Genomic DNA, 13066 nt, shown 5'->3' on the forward strand with positions numbered 1-13066 from the left:
AACAGGCAGTTTAGAAGCAACCCAAAAGGAGTGAGGAGTCCAAGACTCTCCAACCAAAAAAACCCACAAAAAACACCACATTAAATTACTGTTATGGTTGTTAGAACTTTTCATCTGTGGCACATTTCCCTTCTTCGGCCAGTATCAGCCCCTCTCTTCCAGCAGGAGCATTTGGGAGAGAGAGCTCTTTACCCTCACAACCTCACTTAATCCATAAAACAATTAAGTATACTTCATAAGGACTGGAGACTAATGGGGCATTCATCATTCTTTTACATCAGTTTTCCTTTCCTAGCCCTGTGTGTCAGCTACTAGCTTTTCCTTTAAGTAACTTCTTTCAGGAAGTCTAGGCTAGGTCCCACAACACTTGAATATTTTAATTCACAATGTCTCTTTCTTTCCTTGTATTTGAACTATTAGCCCATGTCTCCTGTTTGTCTGTGTTTGCCTGGAGACTCAGTGTTCTGTTTTGTGAAACCCTGACCTCCAGGAACTCATAAATCCTAATCCCTCATCTGACACTTAGATCTGGTCAATAATGGAACATTTTACTTATGTATGGATATACAGGTATTACACACACACCTGCATGCACTTATGGTGGTATAAAAGTGGGGTTGGTTTTGGTTGGTTGATTTGGCTTAAGCCTCTTCCCAAGCAACATAAACTTAAAAAAAAAGCCTTGTACTAAACTGAATGCCCACACCTCAGAGTATACTAGTATAATTATATCAGATTCAAGAAAATAAGGGAATATTCTAGAAACGACACACAGTGTCCCTGCCCCAATGCTGTGCTGGATGACCAGATGCTACCAAACAAACAAAATTTAAAGTATTTGGGTGCTAGGATCTGGGGAAAAGAAGAACAAAATTAGAGCTAGAATAATAAATGTCGCTCTCCAATGAAGAGAGATAAGAGGTGTAGTATGTGAAAGGAAGGCACCAGAAAAATTAAAAGGGATGGTCTCACTCTCTAAAATGGTGGTCTGTTCAATTTTAATATACTGTGTCAAATGCTGGGCAACAGAGAAGAAACCTGAGCAAACAATCTGTTTCACAAAAATAGAAATGTTGAGATGGGGGAGTGAGGTGATCCAGATAGACGAACTGTGGAATGTGTATGTTAGTGACATGATTGTTTACAGTAATGCTCATAAAGAAAAAAAATGAGGAAATGCAGTTTCAGATGGCTTGGTCATGTAAAGCACAATCCTGTTGGCTACGTGGGTAAGACAGTCCAACCATTCAAAATTGAAGGACAAAGACGGAGGTGCTAAGCCAAGAAGAAGTGGTAGGATGTCATAAAAACACGTGCTAGCATGTGGCATTAAACAGAGCACTTTGTTGGGAGAGGTCTCAGAGCAGGCCTCTCGTAATGAAGAACTATAACAGTTTAAATTCACACCTTAGCTTATACCAAGAAAACTTTCTTATGTAGACACAGCTTGAGTTTCTGAAAGGCTTTGTGTAAGTGAGTGAATCCCTCTGGAACAAATGCTGATGTTACCCCATGTACCCCAGTGAGGTGTAGGGATGCAAACAAAGGGGCTATGTCTACACTGCAGGCTTCTTGTGCAAGAACTGTTTTGCGCAAGACTTCTTGTGCAAAAGGTCTTCCTCAAGAGCGTGTCCATACTGCCATGTGTTTTTGTGCAAGAGATGTGCTTTTGCGCAAGAGCGTCCATGGCAGTGTGGACGCTCTCTTGCGCAAGAAAGCTCTGATGGCCATTTTAGCCATAAGGGTTTCTTGTGCAAGAAAATCATGTTGCCTGTCTACGCTGCCTTCTTGTGGGGGGAGGAATAACTCTTCTGGAAGAAGCCCTGTTTTCCAATGCTGTACTGTAAATTTATTTGCACAAGAATGCGTGTGCAGTGTAGACATCCGGCAAATTTTTGTGCAAGAACAGCTGATTTTGTGCAAAAAGCCTCCAGTGTAGATGTAGCCAGGCAGAATTTGGCTCACTCTGTTTTCCCATGTCTAAAGTGTGGATAATGGTACCAACTTCTCAAGTGTCACGTAGCTTAATTAATGTTAGCGCAGCAATCTGGAGTGTTAAGCATTAAGTATATTTTTTTAATCCCTGTAGATTACCAGTAGTACTAGACGTACCAACCAGATATCAGAACCCCATTGTGTTAGGCACTTTACAGATACCTACAGGCCTTGTTCACATTCTAAATAGACCCAGCCGACAGAAGAGAGAGAAGCATATAACACGCAAACAGAAGACTGGAGAGTGACTGACAGATTAAATGATTTGCCCAGGATCATACAGATGAAGTTTGTGGCAGGACTGTAAATTGAACCAACATCATGTGAGCACTAGGCTGGTGTCCTAACCAGTGTTCCCTGTAAGCTGAGCGCTTAGGCAGCCACTCAGGAAAGATTCAAATGCCATCCAGCTGATAAGCCGAGTGCTCACAGCCACTCACAGATGGCAGCAGGTCTTTGTATTGGTGGTGCACATATGTGCATGCCTTGGTGCATATAACACATTTTATTCTGCACATGGATGGAAATATTAAAGGGAACATTGGTCCTAACCAGTAATCCATCCTTTCTTCCTATTGTGACAATCATGCATTCTGAATCCAGTTGCTCTTCCCAGAGTATCTCAAAGGCCCGACTTGTCTTGGCAGTATGCAGCCTGTGTGTATATTACAGTTGGCTTATGTGTGTGTTGGAAGAGAAGCAGGAACCCCATGTTCAGAGGAACCAGCACTTCGTTGAGTCATCTTAAACATGTTACAGATTAGCTGTAAACTTCTTTTCTTAGGAAAAAGACACAACGTTCTAAATTTGCTTGATTTGTAATTGCTCTCTGGTTTCTAGGTGGCCATAAATTGCACAAGTGTAAAATACTGTATTAGAAAAATTATGGCCCTAAAAATGCAGCATAAAGTCACTTGACACTGTCTCTTTATTTCTTTCTGTTTACCATCCTCTTGGCAAAACAGCACAGCAATTTTTCAGTTCATCTTCAGCATATACAGCTCTAATGTTTTTGTCTACTTTAAACAGTGGAGCCTTAGAAGGGGGAAAAAAGATAATTTCCTTGTGCTGCTATTTAACAAAACATAAAATAAGTCTGAATGTCATTTATAAGGCAATAAATTCACTTCAAGGGCTTCTGCAGTTGTCATTAAGGGTTAGAGCTACAGGAGCTCAGACAGCTGTGTAAGTTGGGACAGAAGGATCCCATAAAATGGGTGAGGTTAGGGGGAGGGAAATCTGTGGGGAGTTAATATGCAAAACCCATTTAGTATTTTTCACTTGTGCTAACTTTTTGGCTGTGGCTGGATAGACCTGTTATCCTGGATGGCTCTCCGGGAACTCAGGCCTAATATGGCTAAAATTATTTTCCTCTTAAAATCCTCTCTGCTTTCCCTATTCCTAATGACTGTGCTGACAGAAAGGGTAGATTGACTGGTTCCAGTCTGTGGGGGTGGAGTGCGGGGGCAGGAGGTCTTTCTTGATGTCTCCTTCTCCTTCTCCCCAACCAGCTCAAATCTTGTTGTGGCTTCACATCATATTACCAGAAAAGATAATGGGTGGGAAGGAGAATCATTATCCCCCTTTTATATGGGAAACTGAGGCACGGAGATGAAGTGAGAGTCCTTTCTTCTTGCATTTAAGATGACTTCCAAAGAAAAGTTGGGCTAATGCCTAAAACTTCTGACTTTAACTCCCTAATATATTTTTTTTTATTGTTTTACCTCAGACATTTTAGAAACAGCAAAGTCTTCTTGTCTAGTTTTTGCCTTCTTGCAGGCAAGAACTGGAATGGGAATTTTCTGACCTCTAAGACTGGATCTTTTTACAGAGTTGCACCATTTTAACTTTAAATCGGTTTGTGTCAGTACAAAGTTTTGTACAGGTTTAGCTGTTTAAAATAACATCTTGGTTGGACTGGTGTTACTTTTAATATGGATGAGGTCTTAGTTAAAGGGGTAGGGTATTTATATCGTAACAAGGGATGCAGTGAATTTTCCAATATTTGATATATTTAAATCTAGACTGGATGTTTTTCTAAAAGAAATGTTCTAGTTCAACTTCAAATTGCCAGGATTAATGCCAGAATTAATGGCAGACTTTATGGTCTGTGTTTTTGAAGGTGGAGAGACTGGCTGATGAAAATAGTCCTTTTGGCCTTAAAAAAACTATGAATCATCTTTAACAAAAAGTTTGAATTATGTAAGTATGAAACAGCCTTAAATAATCTGACTAAAAAGCCATTTCTCTCAGTTGCTCTCTTAGGCAGTTGCTCTCTTAGGTAGTCTTACTTATTATCTTATGATTTAAGACAGCAGTACCCAGATAAGTTAGTTCAGACTGTGGCCCATGGTACAGTACTTTGAGCTTTGTACATAGACTCTGAGGGACACCATTACCCAGAGCAACATTCCTAGTTTGTCAAGTGCTCCTTTAGTAAAAACAAGGTAGCCAAGATTTTTCTAAGGTAAAGAAACAAATTAAACAAATCTTGATTTTTTTTTTTTACTGCAACTACTACAGGGCACAAAACCCTATTTTGCAAGTCACCTATAAAGTCCATTCTATAATTTTTGGTAACTCCTTGAAATTATACAAATGTCTTTCTGAGAATAACTTAATATCATGTTTTTAGATGAAACTTCTCCTGGGGTCTATTCATGTGCCACGTATGAAGTGATGAGAGGAGGTAATAGAGCCTTAATCCTGCAACTGGATTTTGTTTGTCTGGATCCTTGGGTGGGTGGCAAGACCCACTGGAATTGTAGAACAGAGGCCTTTGTATCCACTGTTACATCACATGTAGAAGACGCCACTGTAGATAAATCGGTATGTTTCCAGAGATTAGAAAAGTAAAATTGCTTATGTCTAAAATGAAAAGCAGCCATTTAAATAAACAGTTGGGCTACATCTAGACTGGCATGATTTTCCGGAAATGCTTTTAACCGTTTATGCCGTTAAAAGCATTTTCGGAACAGAGCGTCTAGATTGGCACAGACGCTTTTACGCAAAAGCACTTTTTGCGGAAAAGCGTCCGTGGCCAATCTAGGCGTGCTTTTGCGCAAAAAAGCCCTGATTGCCATTTTGGTGATCAAGGCTTTTTTGCGCAAAACAAATCTCAGCTGTCTACACTGGCCCTTTTGCGCAAAAGTTTTGCACAAAAGGGACTTTTGCCCGAACGGGAGCAGCATAGTATTTCCGCAAGAAGCACTGATTTCTTACAGTAGGAAGTCAGTGCTTTTGCGGAAATTCAAGCGTCCAGTGTAGACAGCTGGCAAGTTTTTCCGGAAAAGCGGCTGATTTTCCGGAAAAACTGGCCAGTCTAGACACAGCCTTGTTATATGTTGATTTGATTATTTATAGCATAGGTTATCAGTTTTGGGTGAGGGAGGGTCACAAACAGTTTCAAGGGATTACAGCCATCTTCCTTTTCTTTTTACCTAGATGACAGGAAGGTCTAGAAATGAGTTTCCATTTTAACCTGGATCACTGTATGGAAAGGACTGAGAGCCAATGCTGAACATTTTTTATCCTGGGGACAACCTGAACAGATGTACATGGTGTTTACGGGTAATGGTAGTAGGACAAAAGATGCTAAATGTTATAGTGTCACAGTTCATTGTTGTGCACACTATATACTGCCTATCTACACAGAAAATTTTAAGGCTTAAAGCTTCATTCTTGCCTATGGTTATAGGTACAGTTGGCAGAAATGATTTAAACATTTTTGGTAAAAGCTGATTTTAAAAAATTGATTTTTAATTAAAAATTTCAATTTAAAGAAAATGTTCTTTAAACCCCAAATGAAAAAAAAATACCCTCATCTTTTACTCTTCCATTCTTCCTTTTACAGTGGCAACACAGAAAATGGAAAAAAAAAGTATATGTGCTGTGGAAAACTGGAAAGTTAAAAAGTTGGCTTCCAAAGTTTTAATACATTTTCAGTATAAAATAAAAATGTGTCCCTTTTTAAATGTGCAGCATGAAATGTGTTCTGATTCCTCCTCCCCCAAAGCCCTACCATTTTCTCAAAGCTCAACTTATAACACAGGCTGGTTCTACCTCTACAGGGAAATGTACATTTGCTCTAACATTGTCAGGTTAATGCTAACTCCTATTGTGTTATTCTGCCCAGGAGAAACTTTGCTGGGTAGATGAACCCTCAGTAACTTACAACACTGAGCAGCTGCTGGTATATGATTTCAAAAAACAAAAAACAAAACCACAACCTTGCATCCAGAAGAGCTTAATTAGGATTGTTTAATGTTATCAGCATCGTGGAAGTGACCTATTATTATACAGAACTATAAAGTTCAAGACATACAGAGCCAAGGCATATAGGCTACATTTAGACTGTAATGCTATTTCGGGATACCAGAGTATCCTGAAATAGCTATTCCATGTCTTCACAGCAAGCCTGTTATTTCTGGCTCACTATTCTGATGTCCCTGTAACACTCATTCTACAAGGCGTAAGGGACGTTTCAGAATAGTGCTTTATTTTGAAATTTGGCACTGTGTAGACAGAGCCAAATGACAAAATAATCTATTTCAAAATAGCATTAAAAAAAGACAATTTGCGTAGCTCAAATTGCGTAGCTCAAATTGCGTATCTTATTTTGAGTTACGGTGCCATGTAGATGCACCCACAGAGTTCTTCCTGGGGAAGGAAGGAATGAGCCACTATGGAGAAACATCAAGCTTCTAGAGCAGCACTTTTAAATCAAGTCACTGACTTTGGAAGAAAGATAAGGAGCAAGGGAATGAAAGACGAAAATGGCAGAATGACAACTCCAGGAAACCACCGGCACAAAAGGCCTGAAGGCAAAAAAGTCAGAACCAATTTCTTTAACCACCTGTATGAGCGGGCAGAGGCTGGAGGCGGGGATGATCCCCCCAAAGTGATGGTGAGCGGAGAGGACTCCGGCTCCTGTGGGATGTGCACGGATGCTGGGTGAGGGTGGGTACGTGCAGGAGTCAGTCCGTGTGTGTCTGAGGCGCATGTGGGGCGCACTGTTGTGCAAGGGACTCTCCCGCGGACGGGGCGGGGGGGGGGAACCCACTTTTGCACGTGCACGAGGGCGGGCCCGCCTCTGTCTCCCCTTGCCTGGCGGGGGCGGGACCCAGCAGCGGCCGGGGGGCCGCCGGGCTGGACGGGGCGCGCTGCCCCGCACTGGGCGGGGCGGTCCCTGGGCTGCCTGGCGCTCGGCTCCTCCTCGGGCTCGGAGCGCGGCGGGAGGGAAGATTCCCCGCCCCCTCCCCGCCGGCGGCCGGGCACAGAGCAGCGAGCGCAGGGAGGAGGAGGAGGCGGCGGTTCTGGCGAGCGCCTCCCCTCCCGCTCCCAGCCGAGCGCAGCGCCCGGAGCATGGAGCCTGCCTGAGACGCTCCGCGGGCTCCGGCGGCGGCTGCTGCGGCGCACAACATGGAGGCGGCGGCGCCGCCGCTGCTGCTGCTCCTGCTGGCCGCCGCCGTGCTGCAGTGCCACTGGGGCTCGCTGCGCGGTGAGTGGGGGGCGCTGCCAGCCCCGGGCCGGGCCCCGCGGGGAGCCGCTGCCTTTTGTTGTGGGCTTAGAAACTTCCCAGCGCCGGGGCTGCTGCTGCTGCGGGGCAGCAGGCGGGAGGCGTGGGACTGCGGGAGGAGGGCGCTGGGGAGCGGGGGGGATCCCGCGCAGGAGGGTGCGTGGCAAGTTGCTGTGGTTTGTGCGGAGTTTGTCTCCATTCCCGGGAGACGGAGGAAACGCGCCTGTGGAGGGCGAGTCTCCCCCTGGGAGGGGGCACGAGGAGCGTGTGTCCCCTTTTGGGGGTGAGTCTCCTGGCCGTAGGTCCCTCTGCAAAGCTGTCTCCCCCTTGGGGATCAACGAAAAGGTGGCTTCTGTAAATGTGTGTCTGAGTGTTTGAAGTAGCAAGGCAAAAAGTTTTTCCCCCCCAATGCTGTGCGGCCTCAGCCAGGGATTTCTCCGGGGTTTGGAGGAGCTGGTGTCGGGTGTCAATCACAGGCGGAATCAAACTTTTGGCAGCGTTGGGAGTGGGGGTGGAGGGAAGGAGAGACGCTTTCTCTCCCCCCTCTGATTTTTAAAGTTGAAAAGGGGGGGGGGGGGGAAACTTGCTTGACTTGTGAAATGTAACACTTGAGAAAACAGCCTTCTGAGGAGAGTAAATCCTGAAGAAACATCCAGCCTTCACTGCAGCCAGAGTTTGTTCCTGTCCCTGAGCATGAGGTCTCTCCTCATGCACAATAAATCCATCTCAAATCATTAGGTGCGTTAACTCGAAATCTTCCCATTCCCCACCTTGTGTGTTTTAAAATCTCAGTCCTTAGTTTGCATTGAACCACTTTTCTTTTGCCTGCCCTTATTTCCCTCCCAAGCTTTGCTTTCCCATTTCAGCACTGGAACTTGCAGGGGGCTTTCCCATAACAGTTCATAATCTTCTCTCTATTCAGTGCACAAAACAAATGCATGGCTTTGTGTTCTCAACAGTCCACATGAGGACAGTTATTTTCTCTCTTGACAGTACTCTAAGCAGCACTTTGAAGTAACAATATAATAATTAAAAAAAAAAAATCCCCCCTCAGCAGCCATGAAAAAGGGTCTGGGATTTGCTCATCTGCTTTCTTGATGCATGCTATTTTAGTTTGTACCATTGCAGACTCCCAATTGCACACAAGAGACTGAGAGACAGCCACTGCTGCTGCTTATCTACTTGGACACTTCACCTCAGCACTTAGTACACTAAGGTTTAATTGTTGCAATTGCCTAGGTCATTTAGGAAATGTAACAAAGTGACCAAGATTATCAGAACATCACTTCAGGGGCATTTTTTTAATTAGGTCACCCACTTTTTCAAACCATCTGTAATTATCAGAAGTGTCATTTAATATAAGAGGTCTGTCCAATTTTTGACAAAGACATAATTTTCTAATTTTAGTCAGGGCTGTCTATTGCTGTACATTTAAAAACTTCTTATGCACTTGTAATGATAAACAAGAGATGTCCCTTTCCTCCCAAAACATTAAATTTCTTCATAAACTAGTAACTCCAAAAATTAGTGATGTTTAGAATTAAACTACTCGGAATTAATGTTTAAATACTTTTTTACATTCTGTGCAGTAACTTATTATGGGTTGTTCAGTTCTGTACATTTCTCTGATATCCATGTTCCCAGCTGACTTTGAATTTAAATGCAGAACTTTAGAAAACAGAGTCTAATCTACAGTACTCTGTTAGGGAAAGATGAGGCCCTGAAATAGTCTGGGGTTACCGCCTTAGAATAATTTGTTGAGAGTTTATTTTTTAAATAACATATTATAAAAGAGTAAACAAGTGTAGTGTTCACTTGTGAAGTGGTTGGAGAAGAGCACTTGTGAGCAATTCCTAAATCACAACTAATCATCTTTTATTTCAGTTTTGAAATTAGAAATGATTGCATAAGTCAAGATGTTTCTATCAAGAGTACGGTACATGGAAAATCCTTTTGTCCAAATGCACTTTTTTGGTAATGAGCTAATAGGGCTCATTTTACTACCGCCAAACACTGTTCATATTACACTAATTATCTTTCAATTCACAAGATCAAAGCTTGTTTTTTAAAGTTTGAGAGAAAGTAGTTATATCTTCTTATAAACAAGCTTGTTTTAAGCTTCTATTCCTTGAGATCCCTGATTCTGTAAACAGCGCATGTGTAACTTTAATCAGGTGAATAGTGATAGAAATGTAGCCGTGTTAGTCTGGGGTAGCTGAAGCAAAATGCAGGACAATGTAGCACTTTAAAGACTAACAAGATGGTTTATTAGATGATGAGCTTTCGTGGGCCAGACCCACAGACATCCCACTCTCCCCACCTCTAATATCATCAATTCACAGACACTTACCTTCCTTCCTCCCCCCCCCCCCGCATTCCCCTCCTGTTCTGAAATGTGATTTGTCCTTTTCATATGTGTTCATTTTTTTAAATTGTATTCTTTGGTATATATGGTTGTGACTATTTTCTTCCACTATTTGATCTGAGGAAGTGGGTCTGGCCCACGAAAGCTCATCATCTAATAAACCATCTTGTTAGTCTTTAAAGTGCTACATTGTCCTGCATTTTGTTTAATCAGGTGAGTAATCCCATTGACTTCAGTAGGACTATCTGCTTAGATCAGTTAAATGGGAATACTTATTTGCTTAAAGTTAAGCAGGATGTGTAACTGTTTAAAGGATTGGGGACTTAATTTGATTTTTCCCTATAAACTTTTAGAAAAAGTTCAAAGTATCATGATTTCAATATACAAAGACAAAAATAGATTTCCTCTTAAGTAAAGTTCTTGCTTCAAATATGAAATAGTCAAGGTTGACTTATAGTGTAAGTATAAAGATAAAGCATGACATGTGAAGTGATGTTTGTGAGTGTGAGCAAGGGAGACAAAACAAATAATAATGAAATGTTGCACTTTGTCACTTCCTTAAAAAGAGAAATTTTTCTTTGGAGGGATTTTCCAGAGGAGATATTAATCTGTATTCTTCTTGTCTGTAAATACTTTATGGAGAGGACTTCTAACCCACCTCGTCATAGAATACTCATGTATTTTTTGTTGCCCTATGGAATTGGTATATATCATTTGAATTTTTTTTTAAATCAGGAAGTAGTTGGAATAAAGTTTGTGCGTAGCAGTTGTATGCAATTTCTATCATTTCCCCCACAGTTATGAATATATATTAGTTTTAAAGCTTTTTTTCTATCACTATGAACTGTTGCTTGCTACTAAAATACATGAGTTCTTCTCTCTCGAGAAAAATAAAGAGTCTCTTGTGATCAAAGAAGAGTTTGCATAGATCTGAGAACATATCTTATGGGAATCAAATATATATTTGAATATAGACATAACATAGTGTACGTATTGTCAATTACACCCTAAAACTAATTAAGCACATATATTGCAGCCAAATTACAATATGACAGATCTTGGCTTTGTTACAGAATATTGCAGGGAGAGAAACTATGTGGGAATCTTCATCTGAGTTTCAGTGCCATTTCAATGTACATTATTCTGTTGGAATACCAGGCTTCCTTCATAAATGCTTTAGTAACCGACGTAATACAAAAGGGCTGTTGTTGAATGAATAAGGAAGAAAATGTTTAGACTTAACTATAAAGTTTATCATTCTAATATTTTAAGAGTGCTCTAACGACTTTTTGCAGACAAAGGATAATGACTTTAATTGTCCATCCTTCTAAAAGTTTAAGCATCAGTTTGAAGTATGACTTCATCTGTTGGTTCTGGATGCTTTAAAATTACTCAACATGAATGTGTGCATAGTGCATAAATCAATATGACACATTGCACCAATACTTCAGAACAGGGGGAATGCATTAGGTCAATGTCCTAGCATGAATTTCACCACTGCAGCTTGCAGTGTTGAACGGCTTTCTCAACAGTTTTAGCTCTTATCTGCGTAGACATTGTTGCCCATTCAGTCCTTCTTGTTTATAAATCAAGGTTTGAATTTTAAACAACCTGTAGATTTGTACTAACTTCAGGACATTCATGTCTTGTTTTCATGAAGTTCAGTGCAATTGTATGACAAATAGAGCAAATTGGTTGTTTATAAAAACATTGTGCTCTTAGTTATCACCACTTGTAATATCTACAGGCTATTAATGTTTTATAATATTGAAGTGCAGCCTACCCATTGGTGTGTAGTTGGTTTATCATTTTGTAGTTTTGAATTTTTAATGGAAATAATATTTTATTTTTTTTTAGATTCATGTAAGATGTTTTATATGAATATACAGTACCACTTCAACTGACTTGATGCTGACTTGATTCTCATTTACTCATGCAGAATTTCTCATAATATAGAGCAAGAAAATTACCTCTTACAATTTTTCCTTACTTTTGGCCTTGGAGTTATTAAACATTCAAGGTCTTTTACTTCTGCAAGTGTAGAATTTCTCAGGGGAGGCGTTAAGGCTGAGAAAACAAAGCGTTAAAAACAGTTCAAAGAAACATGGTTGTAATTGTGTACTCTAGATCTGTGTGTGATATCAATGGGCGTTTCACCTAAAGAATGCAGGTAGAGTACAACTCATTTGTACCAGAGGCCAGTAAATATGTGATGGCATTCAACACAAAATGAGGGTAGTATTGTGCTTAGAAAGTCAAAGTGTGTGGTTGAGTTTCCTTTCTGACTTGGGACTGCTGTGTTACTTCAAGCAAAATGTGTCCAGAAACATATGAAGTGAACAAATAATTAGCATATTGGCTGGGGTTGTTAGATGGCCAAAGCCACATGGTAATTGGACATTTAGCCCTTTTTGATGTGACAGATATGTACACTTTCCTGACAGATTCCACAGCTAAGGCTTCATAAATGTAAAAATACTTATGGAAAGCCCTAGATCTGTTATGTAAGACCGGGGAAAACTAAGGGCAGAGGCAAAGGATAATACAGGTAGCTTTAGGGGTGCATGGATGGTGAGACAGCTGGGGTAAGGGAGAATTGTAAAAAGAAGAGTCGTAAATTGCCCTCTAGCTTTTGAGTTTTTTGTGTGTGTGTTTATTAACAATCAGATCTCAGTCTTGCTCAGTGGCTGTTGGGCCACAAAAAGCTACTGAGGAGCTCCAAAGAACTTTAAAGATTCTGTGTTTAGGGTGTGGGGTTGGAGAAAAAGTTAATAGACAAGGGCTCTAACTTCTCGCTACAGTTTTTCTGTTTGTGTATTCTTCATTTGCTAGCTGGGATGTTTCATAGGCATGGCCAGTGTGCAGACACACAGTTTGACTAATGATGTGATTCTTCAACTGATTTAGTTGAACCCCAATGTGACTTTTGGGTGTTTTGTTAAATCACTTATGAACTTGATTGATAGCAGGTCAGCTGTTCCTTCTAAATTTGGGGAAACCATTATAACCATTTTTAAATCAATATAACATATCTCCACATAGGCTCATTGTGGAAGACTCCATTGTGTAAACAACTATCATGTTACATTTTAATTAAAATGCAACAGTAAGAAGGCATATTACAACGATTAGCCCCAACAGCAGTTCCAATATAGTAGAACTACTATTTTATCAACTAACTGGGGATT

The 13066-nt window shown here is 41.0% G+C and overlaps 1 protein-coding gene across 2 annotated transcripts in view; it reads left to right on the plus strand.

Moving 5' to 3' along the window:
- The first annotated feature begins 7238 nt into the window (after positions 1-7238).
- Positions 7239-13066, plus strand: part of LRP5 (LDL receptor related protein 5) — a 227527-nt gene continuing 221699 nt past the window's right edge. For both annotated transcript variants that reach the window (XM_075928318.1, XM_075928319.1), the window contains exon 1: positions 7239-7495. In XM_075928318.1, coding sequence (XP_075784433.1) covers positions 7417-7495 — 79 coding nt within the window. In that variant the 5' untranslated portion in view covers positions 7239-7416. The remainder of the gene's footprint in view (positions 7496-13066) is intronic.

This window comes from Pelodiscus sinensis, chromosome 4, assembly GCF_049634645.1.
Source record: "Pelodiscus sinensis isolate JC-2024 chromosome 4, ASM4963464v1, whole genome shotgun sequence".
Classification (NCBI taxonomy): Eukaryota; Metazoa; Chordata; order Testudines; family Trionychidae; genus Pelodiscus; species Pelodiscus sinensis.